The sequence below is a fragment of the Ranitomeya imitator genome, chromosome 1, assembly GCF_032444005.1.
Source record: "Ranitomeya imitator isolate aRanImi1 chromosome 1, aRanImi1.pri, whole genome shotgun sequence".
NCBI classification, from domain to species: Eukaryota; Metazoa; Chordata; class Amphibia; order Anura; family Dendrobatidae; genus Ranitomeya; species Ranitomeya imitator.
In genome coordinates this window covers 1,174,245,265-1,174,272,849 of record NC_091282.1, presented here as the reverse complement: position 1 = coordinate 1,174,272,849, position 27,585 = coordinate 1,174,245,265, and the positions used below count along the sequence as shown (strand labels likewise).

The window sequence follows — 27,585 nt, the reverse complement described above, 5'->3', positions numbered from 1 at the left end:
TTTCTCCTTCAAACTTTGCTTTCATCAAAGAATGCTCCCTTTGCAGCAATTCCAGCATTGCAGACCTTTGGCATTAATAATAATAAATAATCTTTATTTTTATATAGCGCTAACATATTCCGCAGCGCTTTACAGTTTGCACACATTATTATCACTGTCCCCGATGGGGCTCACAATCTAGAATTCCTATCAGTATGTCTTTGGAATGTGGGAGGAAACCGGAGTGCCCGGAGGAAACCCACGCAAACACGGAGAGAACATACAAACTCTTTGCAGATGTTGTCCTGGGTGGGATTAGAACCTAGGACCCCAGCGCTGCAAGGCTGTAGTGCTATCCACTGCACCACCGTGCTGCCCCCCATTCTAGCAGTTGCTGAGGTAATCTGGAGAAATTTCCCCCCATGCTTCCAGAAGCCCCTCCCACAAGTTGGTTTGGCTTGATGGGCACTTTTTGGCACCATATGGTCAAGCTCCTCCCACAACAGCTCAATGGGGTTGAGGTCTGGTGACTGCGCTGGCCACTCCATTACAGATAGAATACCAGCTCCCTGCTTCTTCCCTAAATAGTTCTTGCATAATTTGGAGGTGTGCTGGGTCATTGTCCTGTTGTAGGATGAACTTGACTCCAATCAAGCGCTGTCCACAGGGTAAGGCACGGCATTGCAAAATGGAGTGATAGCCTTCCTTATTCAAAACCCCTTTTACCTTGTACAAATCTCCCACTTTACCAGCACCAAAGCAACCTCAGACCATCACATTACCTCCACCATGCTTGACAGATGGCGTCATCCAGCACATTTTCAGTTGTTCTGCATCTCACAAATGTTCTCCTGTGTGATCCAAACACCTCAAACTTGGATTCGTCTGTCTATAACACTTTTTTCCAATCTTCCTCTGTCTAATGTCTGTGTTCTTTTTCCCATATTAATATTTTCCTTTTATTAGCCAGACTCAGATATGGCTTTTTCTTTGCCATTCTGCCCTAAAGGCCAGCATCCCGTAGTCGCCTCTTCACTGTAGACGTTGACACTGGTATTTGGCGTGTACTATTTAATGAAGCTGCCAGTTGAGGACCTGTGAGGCGTAGATTTCTCAAACTACAGACTTGTACTTGTCTTGTTGCTCAGTTGTGCAGCGGGACCTCCCACTTCTATTCCTACTCTGGTTAGAACCTGTTTGTGCTCTCCTCTGAAGGGAGTAGTACACACTTTTGTAGGAAATCCTCAGTTTCTTGGCAATTTCTCGCATGGAATAGCCTTCATTTCTAAGAACGAGAATAGACTGCCAAGTTTCATATGAAAGTTCTTTTTTTTTTTGGCCATTTTGAGAGTTTAATGGAATCAACAAATGTAATGCTACTGATTCTCAACTAGCTCAAAGGAAGGTCAGGTTTATAGGTTCTCTAATCAGCCAAACTGTTTTCAGCTGTGCTAACATACTTGCACAAGGGTTTTCGAGGGTATTCTAACCATCCATTAGCCTTCTTACACAGTTAGCAAATACAGAGTACCATAAGAACACTGGAGTGATGGTTGTTGGAAATGGGTCTCTATATACCTATGAAGATATTGCATTACAAACCAGACATTTGCAGCTAGAATAGTCATTTACCACATTAACAATGTATAGAGTGTATTTCTGAATCATTTAATATTAGCTTAATTGGAAAAAAAACTGTGCTTTTCTTCCAAAAATAAGGAAATTTGTAAGTGACCCTAAACTTTTGAACAGTAGTGTATATATATCCATAATCTGTTTTAATAATACAGGAAAGACATGAGTTTTCAAGATTGTAACCACATCCACATCTGAAGAGGTTTTATATAAAACTCCCCATATGCCACATCACTTCATACACCTAAGGAAGGCTGATTCAGAGCAGAAAGGCATTGTTTGTTTTTTTTGTTTTTTGTTTTAAGTTTTTTATGTTGTTAGTGCATGAGCACATAAAAAATACTTTTAGAATAAATTTAATTTTAAACATGCAAGTGTAATACTGTTACTCTAGAACACCACCTGAAGGTTGTTCCAGAATCAAGGTCTTTTTGGGATTACAGCTACAAGAGGGAAGCGCCTCCGAAAAATCTTTTTCCACTATATTTCCATTTGGAGGAGTGAATGGAACAGGACTAACACTTCTACACCCTATTTGGGTGGGCAGCAAGCCACGAATATGGAATCCGATGTTTAACAAAATCATTCATAGAGTTGTGCCTTGTCTGCATAACCCCTACAGATGAGCATATACATACGCATCACCCTTAGGTAGCGCTCTCTTGTTTTCTCTCCCCCTCTTCAGGTTCCTGCTATCATACAACTTTATTACTAATATTAGATTGTTACACTGACTCCTCTCCACCACAATCCACACGTTCCCCCAGCTTCTTTATACTAGACTACTTGGGTCAGCCAAGCGACAGACTACCTGGGTCAGCCAACCGATGACTACCCAAGGATGAAGCATTCTCTCTCAAGTGATGGCGTCACTCCTTGCAGTATGGTGAAATAGCAGAGCAATACTTGCTTTCATATCCCAGGATAACCTATTAATAAAATAGTAGCTCAGTATATTTGCGCTGCATACCAGATGCTTTTACAATAGATTTTCATTATTTGTTAGGAATAAATTATTTCATTTTATATAATGAAAAAGTTCAAATAATATTTTATTCATAAAATTAAACTTTACAGCAAAGCTAATATTATATGGCCAGAAGTGCAATCATGATGCAGCGACGTATTACAGTCACTGGATATTTCCCAGCGTCTTTCCTTTTTCAAAATGAAAAATACTTAGTGAACCATTCCGGGCGCTTGGTCTCTTGATCTTTTGTGTCTGTCTTTGAGGACACATTGCAGGGGTTACGCCTTGAAAAAACAAAACAAAATAAAATGTCAATATATAAGTGAAATATCCAAAAAGAAAAGTTCATTTACAGTAGAGAAGGCAGATGTCTCAGGGTTTAACTAATTTGGCAAGGCAAATGGTAAGAGCCAAATGAATTGGCCGAGGTTTCAATGCATTCATACAGAAGAACGGGACTAATCAAAGCTCTAATGAAAAATGCTCCCAATGTGTTACTACATGAACTTCACATACTTGTTTAAGGGAATTTGTCACCAGGTTTTTGCCACCTAATCTGAGAACAGTCTGATGTAGGGGTAAAGAACCAGATAAATAATAATAAATAAATAATAATAAAAATCCAATGATGTGTCATTTACTGGGCTGCTTGCTGTAGTTTTGATGAAATCACTTATATCATCAAGGAACTTATATAATCAAGGCAGTTAACTTACAGGGTTACAGTCTATTTAGAAAGGATCGTAAAAATCGGAGAGGAGGAGGGGTTTGTCTCTATGTAAAGTCTTGTCTAAAGTCCACTTTAAGGGAGGATATTAGCGAAGGAAATGAGGATGTCGAGTCCATATGGGTCGAAATTCATGGAGGGAAAAATGGTAACAAAATTCTCATTGGGGTCTGTTACAAACCCCCAAATATAACAGAAACCATGGAAAGTCTACTTCTAAAGCAGATAGATGAAGCTGCAACCCATAATGAGGTCCTGGTTATGGGGGACTTTAACTACCCGGATATTAACTGGGAAACAGAAACCTGTGAAACCCATAAAGGCAACAGGTTTCTGCTAATAACCAAGAAAAATTATCTTTCACAATTGGTGCAGAATCCAACCAGAGGAGCAGCACTTTTAGACCTAATACTATCTAATAGACCTGACAGAATAACAAATCTGCAGGTGGTCGGGCATCTAGGAAATAGCGACCACAATATTGTACAGTTTCACCTGTCTTTCACTAGGGGGACTTGTCAGGGAGTCACAAAAACACTGAACTTTAGGAAGGCAAAGTTTGACCAGCTTAGAGATGCCCTTAATCTGGTAGACTGGGACAATATCCTCAGAAATAAGAATACAGATAATAAATGGGAAATGTTTAAGAACATCCTTAATAGGCAGTGTAAGCGGTTTATACCTTGTGGAAATAAAAGGACTAGAAATAGGAAAAACCCAATGTGGCTAAACAAAGAAGTAAGACAGGCAATTAACAGTAAAAAGAAAGCATTTGCACTACTAAAGCAGGATGGCACCATTGAAGCTCTAAAAAACTATAGGGAGAAAAATACTTTATCTAAAAAACTAATTAAAGCTGCCAAAAAGGAAACAGAGAAGCACATTGCTAAGGAGAGTAAAACTAATCCCAAACTGTTCTTCAACTATATCAATAGTAAAAGAATAAAAACTGAAAATGTAGGCCCCTTAAAAAATAGTGAGGAAAGAATGGTTGTAGATGACGAGGAAAAAGCTAACATATTAAACACCTTCTTCTCCACGGTATTCACGGTGGAAAATGAAATGCTAGGTGAAATCCCAAGAAACAATGAAAGCCCTATGTTAAGGGTCACCAATCTAACCCAAGAAGAGGTGCGAAACCGGCTAAATAAGATTAAAATAGATAAATCTCCGGGTCCGGATGGCATACACCCACGAATACTAAGAGAACTAAGTAATGTAATAGATAAACCATTATTTCTTATTTTTAGGGACTCTATAGCGACAGGGTCTGTTCCGCAGGACTGGCGCATAGCAAATGTGGTGCCAATATTCAAAAAGGGCTCTAAAAGTGAACCTGGAAATTATAGGCCAGTAAGTCTAACCTCTATTGTTGGTAAAATATTTGAAGGGTTTCTGAGGGATGTTATTCTGGATTATCTCAATGAGAATAACTGTTTAACTCCATATCAGCATGGGTTTATGAGAAATCGCTCCTGTCAAACCAATCTAATCAGTTTTTATGAAGAAGTAAGCTATAGGCTGGACCACGGTGAGTCATTGGACGTGGTATATCTCGATTTTTCCAAAGCGTTTGATACCGTGCCGCACAAGAGGTTGGTGCACAAAATGAGAATGCTTGGTCTGGGGGAAAAAGTGTGTAAATGGGTTAGTAACTGGCTTAGTGATAGAAAGCAGAGGGTGGTTATAAATGGTATAGTCTCTAACTGGGTCGCTGTGACCAGTGGGGTACCGCAGGGGTCAGTATTGGGACCTGTTCTCTTCAACATATTCATTAATGATCTGGTAGAAGGTTTACACAGTAAAATATCGATATTTGCAGATGATACAAAACTATGTAAAGCAGTTAATACAAGAGAAGATAGTATTCTGCTACAGATGGATCTGGATAAGTTGGAAACTTGGGCTGAAAGGTGGCAGATGAGGTTTAACAATGATAAATGTAAGGTTATACACATGGGAAGAGGGAATCAATATCACCATTACACACTGAATGGGAAACCACTGGGTAAATCTGACAGGGAGAAGGACTTGGGGATCCTAGTTAATGATAAACTTACCTGGAGCAGCCAGTGCCAGGCAGCAGCTGCCAAAGCAAACAGGATCATGGGGTGCATTAAAAGAGGTCTGGATACACATGATGAGAGCATTATACTGCCTCTGTACAAATCCCTAGTTAGACCGCACATGGAGTACTGTGTCCAGTTTTGGGCACCGGTGCTCAGGAAGGATATAATGGAACTAGAGAGAGTACAAAGGAGGGCAACAAAATTAATAAAGGGGATGGGAGAACTACAATACCCAGATAGATTAGCGAAATTAGGATTATTTAGTCTAGAAAAAAGATGACTGAGGGGCGATCTAATAACCATGTATAAGTATATAAGGGGACAATACAAATATCTCGCTGAGGATCTGTTTATACCAAGGAAGGTGACGGGCACAAGGGGGCATTCTTTGCGTCTGGAGGAGAGAAGGTTTTTCCACCAACATAGAAGAGGATTCTTTACTGTTAGGGCAGTGAGAATCTGGAATTGCTTGCCTGAGGAGGTGGTGATGGCGAACTCAGTCGAGGGGTTCAAGAGAGGCCTGGATGTCTTCCTGGAGCAGAACAATATTGTATCATACAATTATTAGGTTCTGTAGAAGGACGTAGATCTGGAGATTTATTATGATGGAATATAGGCTGAACTGGATGGACAAATGTCTTTTTTCGGCCTTACTAACTATGTTACTATGTTACTATGTTACTATCAATAGATTATCACTAGAGGAGCAATAGATTATCACTAGAGGACTAGTAAACCTGCTGCCATGTAGTCCTCCATATTCATGGGCTCAGTATAACCCCACCCCCCACTACTGATTTCCAGCTTTCTGCCTATACACAGTGCACACAGCACAGATAGTTGCCAATCAGTGGTGTGGGTGGAGTTATACAGAGCTCAGGATTCAGAGAACTGCTAGATCTGCAGCAAAACAGTTTGTGGTCCAAACTGCAGTATCCAGTAAAGTAAGTGATACATTGCTGGAAACAGAGCCTCTACCCCTACATGCTCGCAGATGGGGTACTACCTGGTGAGAGATTCCCTTTATCCCCTTTTTGACATGTAACATACATTTACTATACATCATATCTCAGATGTGGATGTATGAAGCAGGCTCGGGAACTGAACCCGCACCACACCTGTCAGATGCTGGCTGTCTTATACAGACATCATCTGCCACTAACAACAGAGATTGTAAGGGTGACGATGGGCTGAAAGAGGGATAGCACCTCCTCTGTCAAACTCCTCATGTCACTATTGACAGTGACATATAAACTGCTGGGATCCGCAAGAACACTGGTCCTTGAAGTTACAGGCCTGGCTGTGTATATCAGTCGGGCTCCCGCAGCTAATCCAACGGTGCAAAAGCTGGTAAAGTACTGTACATATCTGCCATAGAGCACAAAGTGATGCACTCATGATAGCTATATGTCAAATAGCATTAAAGGGTTAATCACTTAAAATTGGAATATGGTTTTTGTTCTTGAGAACGTTGAAGATTTTTAATATGTTTTGTTTACTGCTCATTGCCTAGATTACCGGAAACCGTTGCTGTCCATCAGAAATGGCTAACCTCCTAGTGCAGCGCTTACAAGCTCTTTGTTATACAGCTTGGTAGTGCTGCTCTGAAGCTGAGCAGACTGCTAGATCCAGCCAGCATCAATGCCCCATGCTGCATGAATAGTAGAGGCAAAGCTGTCTCCGCTGGCAGCATCAAGGAGCTCGACATAGCGGCAGAATTCATGAAAGAATTGATACTAAATGATGAGAAAACACTTTAACTTTTCAGATCGTAGAAAAGTAACCAAACTGTGGTACAGTGGCTGGTACAATAGAGGACACTGCTGGGGTCTTCATCATGGGCAGCACTGTCATCACTGAAAAGGGACGTGTGAAAATGTTATGTTAGTGGGCATGTGTGTATGTAATGTGGGTGGGTGTATGTCTGCTGAACTCAGGAGGTTGCTTTGTGTTGTATGACACATAGTATTGCTTTGGATGTGATGTAGACAGGTAAGTATCCGCCAAATGCATCACAGTCTAATGTATGACGTACAGAACATTTAAAGGGAGTGTGTCAGCCCAAACTGACAGTATGAACTAAGCACATAGCCTTGTTGGGGAGGATATACCTTCTATAAAAATTGCATCTTTAGTGTTCTGTTTGCTGTCTCCGTCCTGCAGAAACTTAATATCTTAGTGTGGTTGGTGCACCCTTGGTGTGGCCAACAGGCTCGGTGCACCGTTCTGCCCACTGGTTTTACATATCCCACCTCCTTCACTGGTGACAGCACTGACTTGCCTGGAGCCAGCACAGACTGCAGAGAAAGCTCAGGATAGCTGACGGTGTCAATCACCAGGAGGTGGGGACATAAAAAACCAGTGGGCAGCATGGCCCCACCAAGGGTTCACCGAGCACCTAATTGGTATATTTGACTAAACTATAGTATCTTCAGTAATGAAGCAGCAATTAGATCACTGAAAGTGCAATTTGTTTAGGAGCAATATTTTCTACAAGGCTATGTGCTTAGTTTGTACTATCAATTTTGGCTGGCACACTCCCTTTAAGGCAATCAAAAACTTAGATTATAGGCTGATATCATTTACCTGTTAGGACGTATGATATCTAGGAGCTGTGCTGGAGGTCTAAAAGGATATCCAGGCTTGACCGTGTGGTCTAAACTAGGAGAATTCCGCATGGGATTCGTTGTGTTTTTGGTGGTAACGTTATTACTTAAGCTTTTTTCATAAGCTGCTAAATTAGGAACACTGATGACGCGGGTTGGGATCTCACCAATTTTCTTTTTCTGTAAGACAGAAAAATTTGACAAGTACAGTACAATCACTTTCCCTAAACATTTGACTCTTTATGTTATTATTTCTGTATTGATTATGAAGCAATTGCCATTAGATTAGTACTAGTGATGAGCGAGTGTGCTGATTACTCGAGATTTCCCGTGCATGCTCGGGTCATCTCCGCGTGTTTCGGCGTGCTCGGAGATTTAGTTTGTGTCAATGCAGCTGAATGATTTGTGGCTGCTAGACAGCCTGAATACATGTGGGGATTCCCTAACAAGCAGGCAACCCCCACATGTACTCAGGCTGTCTAGCAGTCACAAATCATTCAGCTGCGCCGACACGAACATAGTCTACAAGCAGTCACAAATACCCTGAGAACACCCGAGCATGCATGGAAATCTCGAGTAACGAGTGCCACTTTTATTAAAGGGTTTTTTTTGCAATACATTAGACACTTTAAGAAGAATGGGGGTGCTGCTACATTTCCATAGGAGAAAATCTCCTAAGACACAGAATTGGACAAAGTCTATCAGTCAGTTACCATGGGGTATAAGGGGTAAGGTTTCTTTTTGTGGTGAGTGACACGCCAAGCCTAGCATGTCAGAGTAAGGAGACTTATAAACCATGCAATGGTCCTCTGGGAAATTAAATATGCAAATTGTCTCTTGAAAGAGGAAGAGGACTAGAACTCTAGCACCACCTATTGGTAGCAGCGATCCTAAAAGTCAATATTGACTCTTTAACGGGCCTTACCATATGACTTAGGATAGACTCTCAATTTGCAGACATGGTATTTTGGGATATTGCCCCTCCTCAGTGCAAAGTATGAGTTCTGATTTGACTACTGATAGGCTTTGGACTGAGATCTAAGGGGTAACGTTTCTCCTTCTGGAGAATGACAACCTAAGCCTGGCATGTCACAATGAGGAGACTTTTAAGTCATGCAGGCTCCTCTGGGAAATTAAATATGCAAATTGTCTCTTCAGAGAGGAAGAGAACTAGAACTCCAGAACCAACTATTGGAAGCAGCGATCCTAAAAGTCAATATCGACTTTTTAACAAGCCTTGCAATTTGACCTAGGACTTATCCTAAAATAATGAACTAATTATTAAATTGGCTACTTTAAAGATTTGTGGATTCATACCTTTAGTGTGGGTGTCAGGCTTCCTCCATTTGGGTTGCAGGAGAAAGAGTGACTTCTATGCGTTTCTTGAGAAATTGGCATCATATCATCATTAAAGCTTTGAATTTCCTGTGAGATAATAAAGGCAAAAATAAATTTCTGTAAATTGAATCATCACTTGAACACTTATTACGTGATGTTACTTGTAACCAACTGGACATCCTCTTTGTCTAGAGCAGGGGTCCCCAACTCCAGTCCTCAAGGCCCACCAACATGTCATGTTTTCAGGATTTCCTTAGTCTTGCCCAGGTAATAATTGCATCACCTGTGCAATGCAAAGGAAATCCTGAAAACATGACCTGTTGGTGGGCCTTGAGGACTGGAGTTGGGGACCTCTGGTCTAGAGGATTCTTTACTGTAAGAGCAGTGAGACTATGGATCTCTCTTCCACACTATGATGTGCTGGCTATAAATTCAATAACGGCCTATATATTATAAAATACTATAATTTTTTGAAGTTCTGGGTACTAGAATTCTGGAGATAGGATGTAGATCCAATAATTTATTCTAAATTGAGATTTTTCCCCCATTTTTTTTTTCAAAAATGTTTTTAGGATAATAGATTGGACTCGATGGATCGGTTTCTTTCATTCAACCTTATCAATGCTGTAATTATGGATATTCTAGTAAATATCAATTATCATAAGTGTGCCACAATACAGAATCGCCAACTACCGCAAGTCGTTAGTAGTATTGGTCTTCTCATATGGGCCAAAAGGACCTTTTGGGTCCCTCTAAGTTTCAGGGCCTGGGGTCCGAGTGCGACCCTTACACCCACTTTAGCTATATCCCTGACTAATGTGTTAGAACATCTATTAAATTGGATTGTAAACTATTTGAAGCAATGTACAGTATATATAGTTGTATTAGATTGTTAGATACTATAATTATATAAAGGGGATAGATCTGATCTAATTTGAAATTTTATTTTCACATATGACTACATTTATAAAGAAAATCTTCAAAGGCCAAAGTAACTTCCAAAGTATTCTTCAGCCTGATTCAGAAGGTATCGAAGGTACTGATTCCTAAGAGTAAAAGTGATCTTAACACAAAGATGACCCAGGAAAACATACTCAGAAGGGAGGTAAGAACATTTCTAAAACAATCCACAGTGAGGAGATTGGAACAAAACAAAATCCTCTAAACTGCATGCTCGCAAACGCCAGAAGCCTGACAAACAAGATGGAAGAACTAGAAGCAGAAATATCTACAGGTAACTTTGACATAGTGGGAATAACCGAAACATGGTTAGATGAAAGCTATGACTGGGCAGTTAACTTACAGGGTTACAGTCTGTTTAGAAAGGATCGTAAAAATCGGAGAGGAGGAGGGGTTTGTCTCTATGTAAAGTCTTGTCTAAAGTCCACTTTAAGGGAGGATATTAGCGAAGGGAATGAGGATGTCGAGTCCATATGGGTTGAAATTCATGGAGGGAAAAATGGTAACAAAATTCTCATTGGGGTCTGTTACAAACCCCCAAATATAACAGAAAGCATGGAAAGTCTACTTCTAAAGCAGATAGATGAAGCTGCAACCCATAATGAGGTCCTGGTTATGGGGGACTTTAACTACCCGGATATTAACTGGGAAACAGAAACCTGTGAAACCCATAAAGGCAACAGGTTTCTGCTAATAACCAAGAAAAATTATCTTTCACAATTGGTGCAGAATCCAACCAGAGGAGCAGCACTTTTAGACCTAATACTATCTAATAGACCTGACAGAATAACAAATCTGCAGGTGGTTGGGCATTTAGGAAATAGCGACCACAATATTGTGCAGTTTCACCTGTCTTTCACTAGGGGGACTTGTCAGGGAGTCACAAAAACATTGAACTTTAGGAAGGCAAAGTTTGAACAGCTTAGAGATGCCCTTAATCTGGTAGACTGGGACAATATCCTCAGAAATGAGAATACAGATAATAAATGGGAAATGTTTAAGAACATCCTAAATAGGCAGTGTAAGCGGTTTATACCTTGTGGGAATAAAAGGACTAGAAATAGGAAAAACCCAATGTGGCTAAACAAAGAAGTAAGACAGGCAATTAACAGTAAAAAGAAAGCATTTGCACTACTAAAGCAGGATGGCACCATTGAAGCTCTAAAAAACTATAGGGAGAAAAATACTTTATCTAAAAAACTAATTAAAGCTGCCAAAAAGGAAACAGAGAAGCACATTGCTAAGGAGAGTAAAACTAATCCCAAACTGTTCTTCAACTATATCAATAGTAAAAGAATAAAAACTGAAAATGTAGGCCCCTTAAAAAATAGTGAGGAAAGAATGGTTGTAGATGACGAGGAAAAAGCTAACATATTAAACACCTTCTTCTCCACGGTATTCACGGTGGAAAATGAAATGCTAGGTGAAATCCCAAGAAACAATGAAAACCCTATATTAAGGGTCACCAATCTAACCCAAGAAGAGGTGCGAAACCGGCTAAATAAGATTAAAATAGATAAATCTCCGGGTCCGGATGGCATACACCCACGAGTACTAAGAGAACTAAGTAATGTAATAGATAAACCATTATTTCTTATTTTTAGTGACTCTATAGCGACAGGGTCTGTTCCGCAGGACTGGCGCATAGCAAATGTGGTGCCAATATTCAAAAAGGGCTCTAAAAGTGAACCTGGAAATTATAGGCCAGTAAGTCTAACCTCTATTGTTAGTAAAATATTTGAAGGGTTTCTGAGGGATGTTATTCTGGATTATCTCAATGAGAATAACTGTTTAACTCCATATCAGCATGGGTTTATGAGAAATCGCTCCTGTCAAACCAATCTAATCAGTTTTTATGAAGAGGTAAGCTATAGACTGGACCACGGTGAGTCATTGGACGTGGTATATCTCGATTTTTCCAAAGCGTTTGATACCGTGCCGCACAAGAGGTTGGTACACAAAATGAGAATGCTTGGTCTGGGGGAAAATGTGTGTAAATGGGTTAGTAACTGGCTTAGTGATAGAAAGCAGAGGGTGGTTATAAATGGTATAGTCTCTAACTGGGTCGCTGTGACCAGTGGGGTACCGCAGGGGTCAGTATTGGGACCTGTTCTCTTCAACATATTCATTAATGATCTGGTAGAAGGTTTACACAGTAAAATATCGATATTTGCAGATGATACAAAACTATGTAAAGCAGTTAATACAAGAGAAGATAGTATTCTGCTACAGATGGATCTGGATAAGTTGGAAACTTGGGCTGAAAGGTGGCAGATGAGGTTTAACAATGATAAATGTAAGGTTATACACATGGGAAGAGGGAATCAATATCACCATTACACACTGAACGGGAAACCACTGGGTAAATCTGACAGGGAGAAGGACTTGGGGATCCTAGTTAATGATAAACTTACCTGGAGCAGCCAGTGCCAGGCAGCAGCTGCCAAGGCAAACAGGATCATGGGGTGCATTAAAAGAGGTCTGGATACACATGATGAGAGCATTATACTGCCTCTGTACAAATCCCTAGTTAGACCGCACATGGAGTACTGTGTCCAGTTTTGGGCACCGGTGCTCAGGAAGGATATAATGGAACTAGAGAGAGTACAAAGGAGGGCAACAAAATTAATAAAGGGGATGGGAGAACTACAATACCCAGATAGATTAGCGAAATTAGGATTATTTAGTCTAGAAAAAAGACGACTGAGGGGCGATCTAATAACCATGTATAAGTATATAAGGGGACAATACAAATATCTCGCTGAGGATCTGTTTATACCAAGGAAGGTGACGGGCACAAGGGGGCATTCTTTGCGTCTGGAGGAGAGAAGGTTTTTCCACCAACATAGAAGAGGATTCTTTACTGTTAGGGCAGTGAGAATCTGGAATTGCTTGCCTGAGGAGGTGGTGATGGCGAACTCAGTCGAGGGGTTCAAGAGAGGCCTGGATGTCTTCCTGGAGCAGAACAATATTGTATCATACAATTATTAGGTTCTGTAGAAGGACGTAGATCTGGGGATTTATTATGATGGAATATAGGCTGAACTGGATGGACAAATGTCTTTTTTCGGCCTTACTAACTATGTTACTATGTTACTATGTAACACAGAATATATAGTCATGCTTTTCTTGGCACTGTATCAAATATGTACAGTGCTTTGCAAAAGTTTTAGGCAGGTGTGGAAAGAATGCTGCAAGCTAAGCAATCTTTCAAAAAAATACGTGTTTATTTTTAATACGAAGTGAATGAACAAAAGAACTCTAAATCAAATCAATATTTGTTGTGACCACCCTTTACCTTCAAAACAGCTTTAAAGTATCAATTCTTTTAGGCACACTTGCACAAAGCTTCTCAAGGAACTCTGTTCCAAACATCTTGGAGAGCTAACACCAGATCTTTTGTGTAAGTCACTTGTGCAAATGCTTCTATTTATGAAATCCTAGTCAGATTGGATGATGTAGAGTTCAGGACTCTGTGGAGACCACTTCTAGGACTTTTTTGTTCTTCTTTATGCTGAATACAGTTCTTAATGACATTGGCTGTATGTTCAGAATAATTTTGGAGTCAGAAGACGCTTCCATGATGGTACTCCATGATGACTAAGTATCTTTCTGTTTTTCTCAGCAAAGATGACACCATTAATCTTGACCAATTCCCCAACTGCAGCCACAAACTTGCAAGTAACCACCATCATGCTGTAGTGTTGCCTGCAGAAATTCATTATAGTACCGCTCTCCAGCCCTTTGGCGAAAATCTGTACTTGCTAGATATTTCACAATATTCCTCATTCCAGCGCACCTACAGACATTTTTCTACACTCTAGTTTCTATATTTTCACACATAGTTGAGTCACTTAGCCTTGTTTCCATGTTGAAGGTATGGTTTTTTGACTGAAATTCTTTCATAAAGACCACCTCTCGTCATACTTCTCTGAACATTGGGTGGGTATAGCTGGGTAGCACTGGTTATTTCCAGATCTGAGCTTATGGCGCTGCTGGATATATTCTCATTTCGAAGATAAGTAAACATGATGTGTCTTTCATCTACTGCACTAAGTTTTCTTTGCCTTTTTGCCTATCACGGCATCTACCAACCTCAACGTTGCCCAATACTTGATGCATCTTCAAAAGAGCTTGAACAGCACATCTTGAAATGCCAGTCTCCTTTGAAATATTTGCCTTGGGACCTGTTGCTATGCTTAATCTTAACCTCAACCTCACCTTTGTAGAAGAGTTTGGTTGTTTCTTGCAATTACAGGCCTCCAACACAACTGGATGCAAATGGTTTTGGCAGAAATTCTTTCATGATGACCACTTCTGTCCAGACTTATCCAAACTGTATATACAGTATACACCTCATCTACAACTACCACAAAAGACTTCACGCTGTCCTTGATGTTAGAGGGGACAATACACAGTATTAAGAAATGGGGTATGTGAACTTTTGATCAGCGTAATTTGGCTTTCTTCTGGCCACTCGACCATGGAGCCCATTTTTGATCAAGTGCTTCCTTATTGTGCATCTTGAAACAGCCACACCACTAGTTTTCAGAGAGTCCACTATTTCAGCTGATGTTTTTTGTGGTTATTTCTTTGCATCCCGAACAATTTTCCTGCCATTTGTCACAGGTCACAGGTGAGGATGTTATGTATAGTAGCCATTCAAACCCATTTGTGTAAACTTCTGTGCATGTTATCAAGCCAAAATCACCAGGGTATGTAAATTTTGATCAGGGTAATTTGGATGTTTTGGGTTGTCAATATGATTTAAAAATAGAAAACACAAGATCTCCTTCTCGACTCTCCTCTTTTCTCTTCTTCCCATAATTGCATACAAGATTTCTCCTGCGCATCCCCCCTCCTCTGGAACTCTGTACCTCAACATATTAGACTCTCGCCTACTGTGGAAACCTTCGAAAGGAACCTGAAGACCTACCTCTTCTGACAAGCCTACAACCGGCAGTAACCACCGATCCACCAAACCGCTACACAACCAGCTCTGCCCTCACCTATTGTATCCTCGCCCATCCCTTGTAGATTGTGAGCCCTCGCGGGCAGGGTCCTCTCTCCTCCTGTATCGGTCGGTGACGGGTATTAATTAAGATTATTGTACCTGTTTTTTATTATGTATACCCCTCCTCACATGTAAAGCGCCATGGAATAAATGGTGCTATAATAATAATAAATAATAATAATAATAATAATAATAATAATAAATGGCTTCACCCAACCACTAACCATGAGTGGAGAAAAAGTTTTGGTGTTATCATTCATATGATAAGGCCAAGAAAACAAAAATTCTGCTGGGGTATGTAAACTTTTGAGCACAACTGTAGGTATAGACGGGTCCCGCTAGTTGCTGCCAGTTCTGAGCTGATTGCACTGCTGAATATCTTTCAATTTTGAATGGAAGTAGGTATGATGTGTCTTTCATCTGATAGGCTTAAAGCGAACCTGTCATTTGTTTTGGCCAATATTAGCTGCGGTCACTGCCTTTCAGGGCTTACCTATAGCCTTCTATAATGCTGTAAATAAGCCCGCGATCTGACCTGCAAGAGAAGAAAAATAACTTTTATTATACTCACCCGGGGGGGCGGTACGGTGCGGTCCGGTCCAATAAGTACACCTGTGCAGGAGCGCGATGCCGGGGAACGATGAAGAAGCAGGAGGGTGGCGGCGCAAGGAGATGGGAGGTGCCGGACCCGGACCTGCAGCACCCATTGGACTGGACCGCCACCTTCCCCCGGTGAGGATAATAAAACTTATTTTTCTTCTCTTGCAGGTCAGATCGGGGGCTTATCTACAGCATTATAGAATGCTGTAGATAAGCCCTGAAAGGCAGTGGTCGCATCTTATAGCCAAAACAGGTGACAGGCTCCTTTTAATTTTTGTCCTACCACTGAATATACCTTGTGTCTTAATGATGTGCTCAGTCTGACCATGGTGATCTGAAACTACAACCTCACTGTTGTAGCAGAGTTTGGCTGTTGCTCACTCAGCCTTAAACCTTTTACGCAGCTGTTTCTGTTAATGAATGTGCTACGACCTACATATGAAAATGAAGATCATTATCAAATCTACTATATAATTGTCTAAGGGTCACTTCCATCTTTCTGTCTGTCTGTCTGTCCTTCTGTCACGGATATTCATTGGTCGCGGCCTCTGTCTGTCATGGAAATCTAAGTCGCTGATTGGTTGCAGCAAAACAGCCACGACCAATCAGCGACGGGCACAGTCCAGAAGAAAATGGCCGCTCCTTTCTCCCTGCAGTCAGTACCCGGTGCCAGCATACTCCCCTCCAGTCCCCGCTCACACAGGGTTAATGCCGGCGGTAACGAACCGCGTTATGCCGCGGGTAACGCACTCCATAACTGCTGCTATTAACCCTGTGTGTCCCCAACTTTTTACTATTGATGCTGCCTATGCGGCATCAATAGTAAAAAGATCTAATGTTAAAAATAATAAAAAAACAAAAAAACTGCTATTCTCACCCTCCGTCGCCCGACGATGCGCTCGCACCTGCCGCCATCTTCCTTTCCCGGCGATGCATTGCGAAGTTACCCAGAAGACTTAGCGGTCTTGCGGCAGCCGCGCGTGTATCACCGAAGCTTCGCTGGATACCATGGGGTGAGTATATAACTATTTTTTATTTTAATTATTTTTTTAACAGGGATATGATGCCCACACTGCTATATAGTACGTGGGCTGTGTTAGATACCACGTGGCTGCTATATACTACATAGGCAGTGTTATATACTATGTGGGCTGTGCTATATATTACGTGGCCACTGTTATATACTGCGTGGGCAGTGTTATATACTACGTGGCTGCTATATACTGCATGGGCTATGCTATATATTACGTGGCCAGTGTTATATACTGCGTGACCTGTGTTATATACTACGTCGCCAGTGTTATATACTGCGTGGCTGCTATGTACTTGCGTGGGCTGTGTTATATAGTACGTGGCTGTGTTATATACTGCGTGGCCTGTGTTATATACTACGTCGCCAGTGTTATATACTGCGTGGCTGCTATGTACTTGCGTAGGCTGTGTTATATAGTACGTGGCTGTGTTATATACTGCGTGGCCACTGTAATATATTACATGGCCTGTATTAACGCATCGGGTATTCTACAATATGTATGTATATAGCAGCCACATAGTATATAGCACAGGCCATGTAGTATTTGTCTGCTATATACTACATGGCTCCTATATACTATGTGGCTGCTATATACATACATAAATACATATTCTAGAATACCCGATGCGTTAGAATCGGGCCACCATCTAGTGCTTGGTATGCTACTCATACATCTGACTATGATCCTAAAAAAAACAGAGTTTACGTGTTTTCTTTCTGTTTCTTCCATGTACTCTGCTTTCCTCTTTCATTTCAAGCACATATCTAAAATTCTGGTGCTTGTGTATGGTTGCCATAAGAAAATTAGATTGTAAGCTCCACAAAGGACGGAAGCTGCTGGAACAATACACCAATAACTTTCCCTCTTATTAGGCCAAATTCAGGAGTCTGAGAAACATACTCCAGACTGGTCTGGACTTGTCATGGGTTTTTTAACCCCGAAACTCAACAGTCTCATATACCATATGTCTGCGAGGCTTTTGAATTCTGGTTAGGAGACCCTTGACTGGTCTGGACTTCATGCTCCATACTTGAACCAGGATTCACCAATGTCTGAATTTCACTTTCCGCTTTATAAAATGTATTGATTAGGATTTATTATAGACTCTATCAGTGAGCTCTGATTGCATGATAATCCACAATGTTAAAAATTTTGAAAATGTAGAATCCAAGAAGTATCGTTTCTGCTTGCGGAGAGTGACATGATAAGCATGTCGAGGTGAGGAGACTTAAAGCCGCAATGCTCCTCTGGGAAATATGCAAATTGTCTCTTCAGAGAGGAAGAGAACTAGAACTCTAGTGCCACCTATTGGAAGTAGCAATCCTAACAGTCAATGTCGACCCTTTAACGAGCCTTGTCACATGACTTAGGATAATAGCAAAACCAGAATCTCAATGTGCAGACACTGTGTTTCGGGGTACTGCCCCTTGTCAGTGCAAAGTGGAGATCTGGTTTGGCTGATTGAGAGGCGTCTGACCGGGATCCAAGAAGTATCGAAAACGTAGAATAAAAGTCTTCTTACCAATAAATGTTTAATTATCTGATCTTTATCAGTCAGTTTATCCTGCAAGCAATTTATGAGATGTAAATCCTCCGGACGAGGCAGTTCATTTCCCTTTTCTTCTACATCTCTGAGCCTGTAAGTTAGAAAAATGCAATCAGCTGGTAATCAGAGTCACAGTTTCCATTTAACTAAAAAAACCATTAAAGTTTATGGATAGACACCATGAAAGAATTAAGACACAGCCACCATAAGAACCAGTTTTAACAATTGCTTTCTGATCATTTCAAATGGATGCTTATCTCTTTCCCACCAAGGCGATTTTCATTTTTGCTCTATTTTTGCTGACGTATGTAGCATCATTCATTTTATCACATAATGTACTGAGAAAAAAATCAAATGTGCAGTGAAATTGTGAACAAAATGCATTTCCGACATTGTTTTTCGGACATTTTACATGCCTCATTGTGAGATAAAATTGCCCCGGTGACAAGAGAGTTTTTTTTAGTATTAAAAAGATAGGAATTTTTTAAAAAATTTTTTGCAGTATTGATATTTTCTGAGACTTCAAACTTTTTTTTAATTTTTAGAGTATGCGCATACAGAATGTGGGACAAACTCTATTTTTTTACTTTGACGTGGAAATGCTGCGACTCAGGCGCACATTTCTTACTTGGATGAAATCCGCAGCACAAATTAACACACGCCCGCTCTCAGTAAAGTTGCTACATACAGTCCATATTATAGATGTAGGAACATACCTTGATAGTGCTAGGGGAAGTAAGAGAAAGGGTGCTGGATAGCTAAATAATAAGGCTATGGCAGTACGGTTCAGCTGTCCGCATACTTCTGAAACTCTGACAACGGCGATGGACCATCGCCGCCCAATTTATTTTTACAGCTCTGTTGCCATTGACCAGCTCAGGTGGCAGGGCCATGGGACGAACCGTCTGGGCGTACCCTAAGGGCAGGAGGTAAGAATGGTAACTAGAGCCTTATGAATGTTGACCAACTCACTCAGCTTCTAACGCAACAACCTTCGCCTGAAGAAAAGACTGGGCATTGCTGAACTTGGACACCATGGCTTGGATCTCCTTTTGGTGACTTTGCCTCAGAATCTCCAGTTCCATTTTTTGCTTCAGTTTAATTTCTTCCTGATGTCTTTGCAAATAAAAAATTCACAAGAAAAAAATGAAATACAAAATTATTCATATATCTTAAATTGTTCATGCCATTTCCCAAATACAATTTGACATAAACTGGCGGAGATCGACCCCTTTTATTAAACAGTAAAGTAGATCTGTTGTCACACTGTGCTGTCTGATATGGGGCAGATCTGGTTCAGTATTAGCCCAAACGGCACAAAAAAGAATTATTGTGCTGTATGGCTAATAGCAGCTATCAGAGAATATAGGAAGGGTGTGTTGTCATGGAAACATGAAGCTTAATTGATGCCTGCGATTAATACATGCAGATACAAATCAACCTGTCAATCACTGATGACTGGGCAGGAAGAGAATGGTGGAGTATTTGCCTCAAGACTCACGTTCCCATGACAACACACCCTGCCCTATGTCCTATAGGCCAGCTTTCCCAAAGAGGAATAAGACCCATATCACTAAAACATCTAAGCCCACATGATAAATAACATGACTATTAGGATGTGAAAACTGACATGGCTGGTGAAGCGGACGGTGATATGACATGGTTAATCTGGATACAGGAATAGAAGTATTGCCATTGTGAATTTGGGTCAGAAAATCCAATTTGACAACTGGGGGACATTAGAAATGTGCCACTGTGTTACATATGCTCCTTCACTTTTTCTCCATGGGGTAGTGTCAGGACAAAATCTCCTGAAATCGGCCATTTTGCTGCTGCTGAGTGTCCTTTAGTTAGTTGATTTCTCTGCAAAAGTTTTACAAACCGACCTCAGCTCCCGCTCCTGGACATGTCGGCTCACTCTGTGCTCTCTCCCTGCCTTATCTCACAGTTAGGCCAAGTCTACACATCAGTATGTGAAGCCTAAATCGGGACCGGGTGAAAAATACAGAATTAGTGACGTGTTTCTATTATACTTTTCCTCTGATTGTTCCTCTTCTGGTTTTGGCTACAAATACTGAGGTAAAAAACTGACCAATTACTCAACATGTGAACGTAGACTAAGGCTACGTTCACATTTGCGGTGTGCGCCGCAGCGTCGCCGCCGCAACAAAACGCATGCGTCGTGCGGCCCTATCTTTAACATTGGGGCCGCATGTACATGCGTTGTAATGCGTTTTGGTGCGTTGTACGCCGCATGCGGCGTTAGGGCGCACCTGTCAGGGCGCGGCAAACGCAACATGTTGCATTTTTCGGGCGGCGCCGACCTTTTAAAAAACCCATGCGTCGTGTTTGCGTCGTGTTTGCGTCGTCGATGCGCCTTTTTCCCCATTGACTTGTATTGACAACGCAGACGACACAAGTACTTGCGTCGTGGTGCGTTGTACAACGCATGCGTTTTCCAATAAAAAATGCAAAACATTGTCTAGACTTTGTCTAGACACTAAAAAAAACTATATATATATATACATATATATATATAGGGGGGATGAAGAATGACTCACTGCACAAAAAACGCATGCGTCGAAAAACGCTGCGTTTTTTGGTCAAAACGCAACTGCGTTTCCAAAAAATGCAGCGTTTTGCGCCACATGCGTTGAACGCATGCGGCGCAAAACGCAGAGTTGTGCATGCGTTTTGCTGCGTTTTTGTTTGCGTTGTGCGTTGCGGCGACGACGCTGCGGCGCACACCGCAAATGTGAATGTAGACTTAGAGATAGAAGCAACGCGGAAGGGAAGGTCTACACCTTGTGGAGAGAGAAGAAATCAGGTGTACCGCTAATAGCAATAGACCACATGGTTGTTATGAGGCACAGGAGTCTGGGGGGGCAAACGGTGCTGCCCCGCTCCCCACCACCACTCACACACATGGAGTCACAATTTCAATACTATCTGCATCCGGTAGGTGCAGATGTACGTGAATGCAGCGATGAAACAAGTAGCCATTAGCTCCCTGCTCCACCATAGAGCCTGTGCACCTGAGTCTCAGCACAGCAAGCAAGGTATGGACATTAGACTGCACCTGCTGCGTGGAGCCTCAGACCAGAGACAAAAGCAATGCATAGGGGAATGGGGCTAGGTAAAGAGGTTTTCTTTTTTATTTTATAAATTAGTACATATAGGAGGGCTGTGGGGTCATCAGGCTGTATGTGGGGAACCTGTGGGTTAGGAGGGATTGTGGGGTGCATAATACAAAGTGCGGGGAGGTTGTGGACCCATTGTACTGTGAAGGTCATAATACTGTCTGTGTATGGGGGAGGACTGTGGCGACTATTAGACTGTGGCATGACTCATACTGCGAGGGGGAGTTGGGGGACATCATACTATGGGGCAAGGGTCATTGTGAGGTCCTCATAATGTGTGTCAAGGAACTTTGGGGACATCATATTGTGTAGGGGACAGTGTGGGGCATCATACTGTTTTACTGTTTTGGGGGCACTCTGGTGGCATTATAATGTGTGCCATGACCCTGTCTACTACACCAAATATTTTTTATGAGGGGAGAGAGGGGAATGAGTGGGAGGCCCAATTAGAACTTTTGTAATTGGGCACTGTGAATTCTATGTATCAAGGAGAGCAGAAAAAAAACGATAGTTGAGGAGTAAAGCACATATAGAGGAAAATAAATTATTATTAGTATTAGAGTTGGGCAGGTACATGAACTAATGAAGGCAGCAGCAACCCTGAATATACAGACCTCACATCCAGCCTATATTACTGGAAGAGACAATCCCACAAGAAGAACATTTGAAACTTGAATCAGGCAGCAAACTGAGAATGCAAATAAATGAAAGAATTCAATTTGAAGACTGCAATTTGATTAAAGGTGTTGAACCAAGTTTGGAAGTTAGCTCCTATCAACTGGATAGGGAATAACTTTTTGATGAATCCCCACCATTTCCAAGAACCAGAATGGAGTGGTAGCCAATCATGCGCATCTTCTCTTTATTTATGGGGGCACTGGAGATAGCTGAGCACAAAGCGCGGCTGGTCTTCACACTCCAAATAAAAATGAGTAGAACGGAGGTGCGCATGACTGACCACTGCTCCATTCACATGGGGCTCTGATTCTCAGGATTAGTGGGGTCCCAGCGATTGTGCCCCAGTAATCAAGAAGTTATCCATTATCTTATAGATAGGAGATAACTTCCAAACATAAAGGCAAAAATGTATATTTGCATTAACGGAAATAGACAGGTTATTAACCTATTAACCTTATATATTATTATTAAGGTGTTCTGTGTTCCGCTGTTGGAGCGAGGCGTAGTGTGACGTCAAATTTTCAATAGGGATCACAGAACAGGCCAAACTTCCTAGCAAACAATGGTTTCCTTTCCTCAGGGATACCCAGCGACAAGTGGACTTGCCGCATTATTCGCTGCTTGTGAAGTAGTTTATTTTAGCGCCATTGTGGACATAACATTAATGGAACATCCAAACTTAAGAAGGGGGTCTTCTGAACTCTTTCATAGCCAGCATTATGAAAATACTGCGGCAACTGCACATTTCTTCTGCAGGTGAAATTTAGGGATACACAATGGCCTTCAAGCAATATGTGGCCTTCAAGTTGCCCCATCAAATCAGAGACCTCTCTTAGAAAGATCTTCATGCTGAATCACTGTCTATTGACAGAAGTTGACATAAATTCTTTTGTAGGTGTGATTCCCAAAAAAGTGGTTCCTCTTCGGTTCAAACTTTAGAGTTTGTCAACTAAAGAAAAATGCAGTTTAGTAGAGTGTCTGAGATCAGCTTCGTCCCATACTTTGATGCTGTCAGTGAATATCCTTCAGCTTTTCTGTTTCCTGCACATAATATAAGACGATTGTCAACACATCATCTCTCTACCTCCTTACAGTAGTCTGGAGTCTGTACACTGCCTGTGTCATGTTGCACGCTGCTGTGCAGTGCTCAGTGTGCCACCTCTCTTGGGAACTTTCCGTACTGTCCTGATGTGATGACTTTTCCTTTAAAACATCAAGTGACATATAGGCACTATAAGTACTACCATTGCTTATACTGTTAGCGTTGTTTTAATGCACCTGGTTTGCTCTTCATTCAGCTCCAAAGCTTCTTGTTGCGATATGGTCACTTCCTTGCTAAGAAGTTCTACCGATCCCCTTAAGACTGCATTTTCCTGTTCCAGTCTGGACATCTCCCTTTCAAACTTTTCCAATTTAGTACTTAATTTTTTGCACTGGTTGTGGGAATTTTCTACCTACAGATGACAAAAGCAAATACAAAAAGTTAAAAACTGTGGCGGTCACTCCTAGTTGTCAGTGGTGTGTTGAGTGTTAAGTTTAATGACATCATGAGAAATTTGATGAACAGTGAAGTCATGTCGGCAATTAATCATTAGTAGGGATGGGCAGATGCGTGGATATTCCGCTCCGTCAGGTTCGACCGAACTTTATAAAAAAAATTGATTCGAGTACTAGAACAGTACCCGAACTAGATCCCGAACCCCATTCATGTGGCAGTAACCTTACTGAAGTCTGTGACCGGCAGTGAAAAGGTTTGCTGATGACCGCTACTGTCTAATGGATGCACATTTTCTGGGTCGGCTGCAGGCTGCTATTGTTACGCTGGGGAGGACCGAATATCCATGGACCTTCCCACCATGAGCATACCAGTCCCCAACTGTCTGCTTTAGCTTGGCTCGTCATCGAACATAGGGGGCATCCCACGCAGTTTTTAAAACTTATTTATTTAAATCATTTTAAAATGGCATGGGAGCCCCTCTATTTTTGATAACCAGCTAAGCTAAAGCAGACAGCTGAGGGCTGCTATTCAATAAGCTTTATTTGGGCTGCTGAACCCGAACAACAACACAGACTTCAGGGAGAAGTCCATGTTTGGGGTCCATGCATGGACCACGGATTCAGGTTCACCCACCACTAATCATTAGTCATGTGACATAACTTATACTCTTTTAGTCATGAGTGGCATTGCATTTTTTTTATCTAGTTTTTTCTTTTGCCCACTGTTATTTTTTGCCTTGAGTAAATCATTTTTTCATTCTATAAATATAATAAATTAAATTAAGGTATATTAACCCCTACATGACCTAGGCTCTGGCGCCTAGCCTGCATGCTTTCAGGCACATCTGATCTGATCAGCTGACATGGCTGACATTGGAATCCACCCACGGCTGTTAACATATTAAAGGGAACCTGTCACCTGAATTTGGCGGGACTGGTTTTCGGTCATATGGGCCGAGTTTTCGGGTGTTTGATTCACCCTTTCCTTACCAATTGGCTGCATGCTGGCCGCAATATTGGATTGAAGTTCATTCTCTGTCCTCCATAGTACACGCCTGCGCAAGGCAATCTTGCCTTGCGCACGTGCAGTATGCTTTGCCCAACTGTGGGCAAAGCCGAAAAGCATTAGTGCGCATGCGCCGGCGCACTATGTTCCAGAGGTATTTCGCTGTGTTCCGGGACATAGTGCACCGGCGCATGCGCACTAATGCTTTTCGGCTTTGCCCGCAGTTAGGCAAAGCATACTGCGCGTGCGCAAGGCAAGATTGCCTTGCGCAGGTGTGTACTACGGAGGACAGAGAATGAACTTCAATCCAATATTGCGGCCAGCATGCAGCCAGCGGGTAAGGAAAGGGTGAATCAAACACCCAAAAACTCCGCCCATATGACCGAAAACCGGTCCCGCCAAATTCAGGTGACAGGTTCCGTTTAAATTCAGCTGTCAATCTCTGACAGCTGCATGTAACATGACCATTTAACATGGTCATAACACCTGCCTGTCAGTGCCCTGTCACATGATTGCGGGGCACCAATGGGTTGGAATTATAACCTGGGGTCTGCAGGACCCCTGTGGTTGTCATAGCCGATCTGCTATGAGCGCTGCCCAGTGGCCAGCATTCATTGTAGATGAGCATTTGTGCTACACATAGCTGAAGCCCTGCAATTTGTAGCACAGGCGATCAGATGATCCTTCAAGTCTCCTGTGGAGACTATTGAAGCATGTAAAAAGTTGAAATTTAAAAAAAAAAATATTGAAAAATTAAAAAAAATATAAAAGTTCAAATCACCCCCTTTTGCCCCATTCAAAATAAAACAATAATAAAAAATACACATATTTTGTATCGGTAAACGGCGCAACGAGAAAAAAAATCAAAACTACAGAATCACGTATTTTTGGTCGTCGCAACATTGCAATAAAATGCAATAACGGGCGATGAAAAGATCATATCTGCACCAAAATTGTATTAATAAAAATGTCAGCTCTGCACTCAAAAAATAAACCCTCACTCAGCCCCAGATCCCGATAAATGCTACATGGTCTTGGAAAATGGCGCCTTTTTTTCACAAAAATTGGATTTTATTTTTATCACTTGTCTGAAATAAAAAAGAACACACGTTTGGTATCTGCGAACTCGTAATGACCTGGAGAATCATAATGGCAGGTCAGATTTAGCATTTAGTGAGCGTGCTGAAAAAAAAACCCCAAACAATTGTGGAATTACATTTATTTTGCAATTTCATCGCACTGCGGTATGATCAGACCATGTTCCTGCACGGTCAGACACGGCCACTACACAGTACACAGCAGGGGAACATTTATAAGATTATCTCAGCGCAGGAACATTTTATTTAAACACATCCAATTGTGGAAACTATTATTATTCAAAAATCTATAGATTAAAATATACCTTTGTTTGTGGAATAACCCATTTAACCAGTTTTAAATGGAGCTCCACAATCACCCTATGATACATTTATTTATTATTATTATTATGCATTGCTTATATAGCATCATTAATTCCGCAGCGCTTTACAGACATCATCATCGCTGTCCCCATTGGGGCTCACAATCTAAATTCCCTATCAGTATGTCTTTGGAATGTGGCAGGGAACCGGAGAACCCGGGGGAAACCCACACAGGGAGAACATACAAACTCCTTGCAGATGTTGTCCTTGGTGGGATGTATGGCTTTCAACAGGGTGGAGAAGCTACAACATACACATTTAAAAATGTCGGCAAAACAGACGAGTGTTTGAGGGAATACATGCTCCTGATTAATGGAAACGTGAATCACGTAATTAACAAGCTAAATCCTTAATTGTTGGGTGACTGAATCGTCTATGCCAGCATAAAAATCATTTCATGGTCTGAATTCTGCAGTTTAAAAGCACCAGAGCTGTTTCTATGCGATGGTGAAACATGTCAGCATTTGGGGCCCCACTTTTAATTCTGCCCAGGACCCCACTCTGTCTAAACCCGAACCCTAAATACTAACCAAGCTCAAATTAGTTACATACAAAGCTCATGATCGCCGCCTAGTGGTCGTCTCTGGTAAATGCTGCATTGTTCTATATGTACTACACTGAGAATACTGTATCAGTTTATGGATTTTTTTTATACATCCAAAATTAGGGTTATGGTTTCCATACCATCAATTTTATTGTCTTTATTATTCGAATTATATTTGAGAAATCTAGATGTAAAATAAGTTAACGAAAGCAACATTTTCTTCCTGGAAATGACAATGTAAAAAAAAAGAAACTTCAAAAGCCATTTAAATACATCTAAATTCTTCACACTGTTGTATATTATAGTGAATATTATATTAACTTTAATTAATTTGCACCCATCGCCATACTGATGGTTTCCTTGGCCACTCCATGTTGTCTCGCAGGTGTAATGAAATAACTTTATGACATGTATTATTATTTATTTTTTATTTAATTATTTTACTTACTTATATAACGTCATTAATTCCACAGAACTTTACAGACTTTATCATAATTGCCTTATTACAACAGCATTATGTTTTATGGCATAGTTTCCTTTTTTTTATCAATCCAGCCAAGATAATATTTACTTTCACGGTCTAAAAATCCGTTTTGATTAATTGTACACAAGTAATAAAAAAAGAAAAAAGGGAGAAACTACACCCCCCCACCCCCTCCCCCAACAATATGAACGGAGCTGAATTTACCTTAATAGAAAGCTCACAAGCGCCACCTGGTGGTTGTCACTTGTGTTTAATCCTAGAAAAATATTGGCTATTTCTGCATTGCTTTAAATTTAAT

The 27,585-nt window shown here is 41.2% G+C and overlaps 1 protein-coding gene across 2 annotated transcripts in view; it reads right to left on the bottom strand.

The window, feature by feature from the left end:
- Nucleotides 1–2,647: 2,647 nt before the first annotated feature.
- The window catches only part of FAM184B (family with sequence similarity 184 member B), a 137,297-nt gene continuing 112,359 nt past the window's right edge, over nt 2,648–27,585 (bottom strand). For both annotated transcript variants that reach the window (XM_069744693.1, XM_069744694.1), the window contains exons 9-14: nt 23,575–23,750; nt 19,451–19,594; nt 18,455–18,569; nt 9,304–9,411; nt 7,967–8,166; nt 2,648–2,868 (exon numbers count right to left, since the gene is read on the bottom strand). In XM_069744693.1, coding sequence (XP_069600794.1) covers nt 2,778–2,868; nt 7,967–8,166; nt 9,304–9,411; nt 18,455–18,569; nt 19,451–19,594; nt 23,575–23,750 — 834 coding nt within the window. In that variant the 3' untranslated portion in view covers nt 2,648–2,777. The remainder of the gene's footprint in view (nt 2,869–7,966; nt 8,167–9,303; nt 9,412–18,454; nt 18,570–19,450; nt 19,595–23,574; nt 23,751–27,585) is intronic.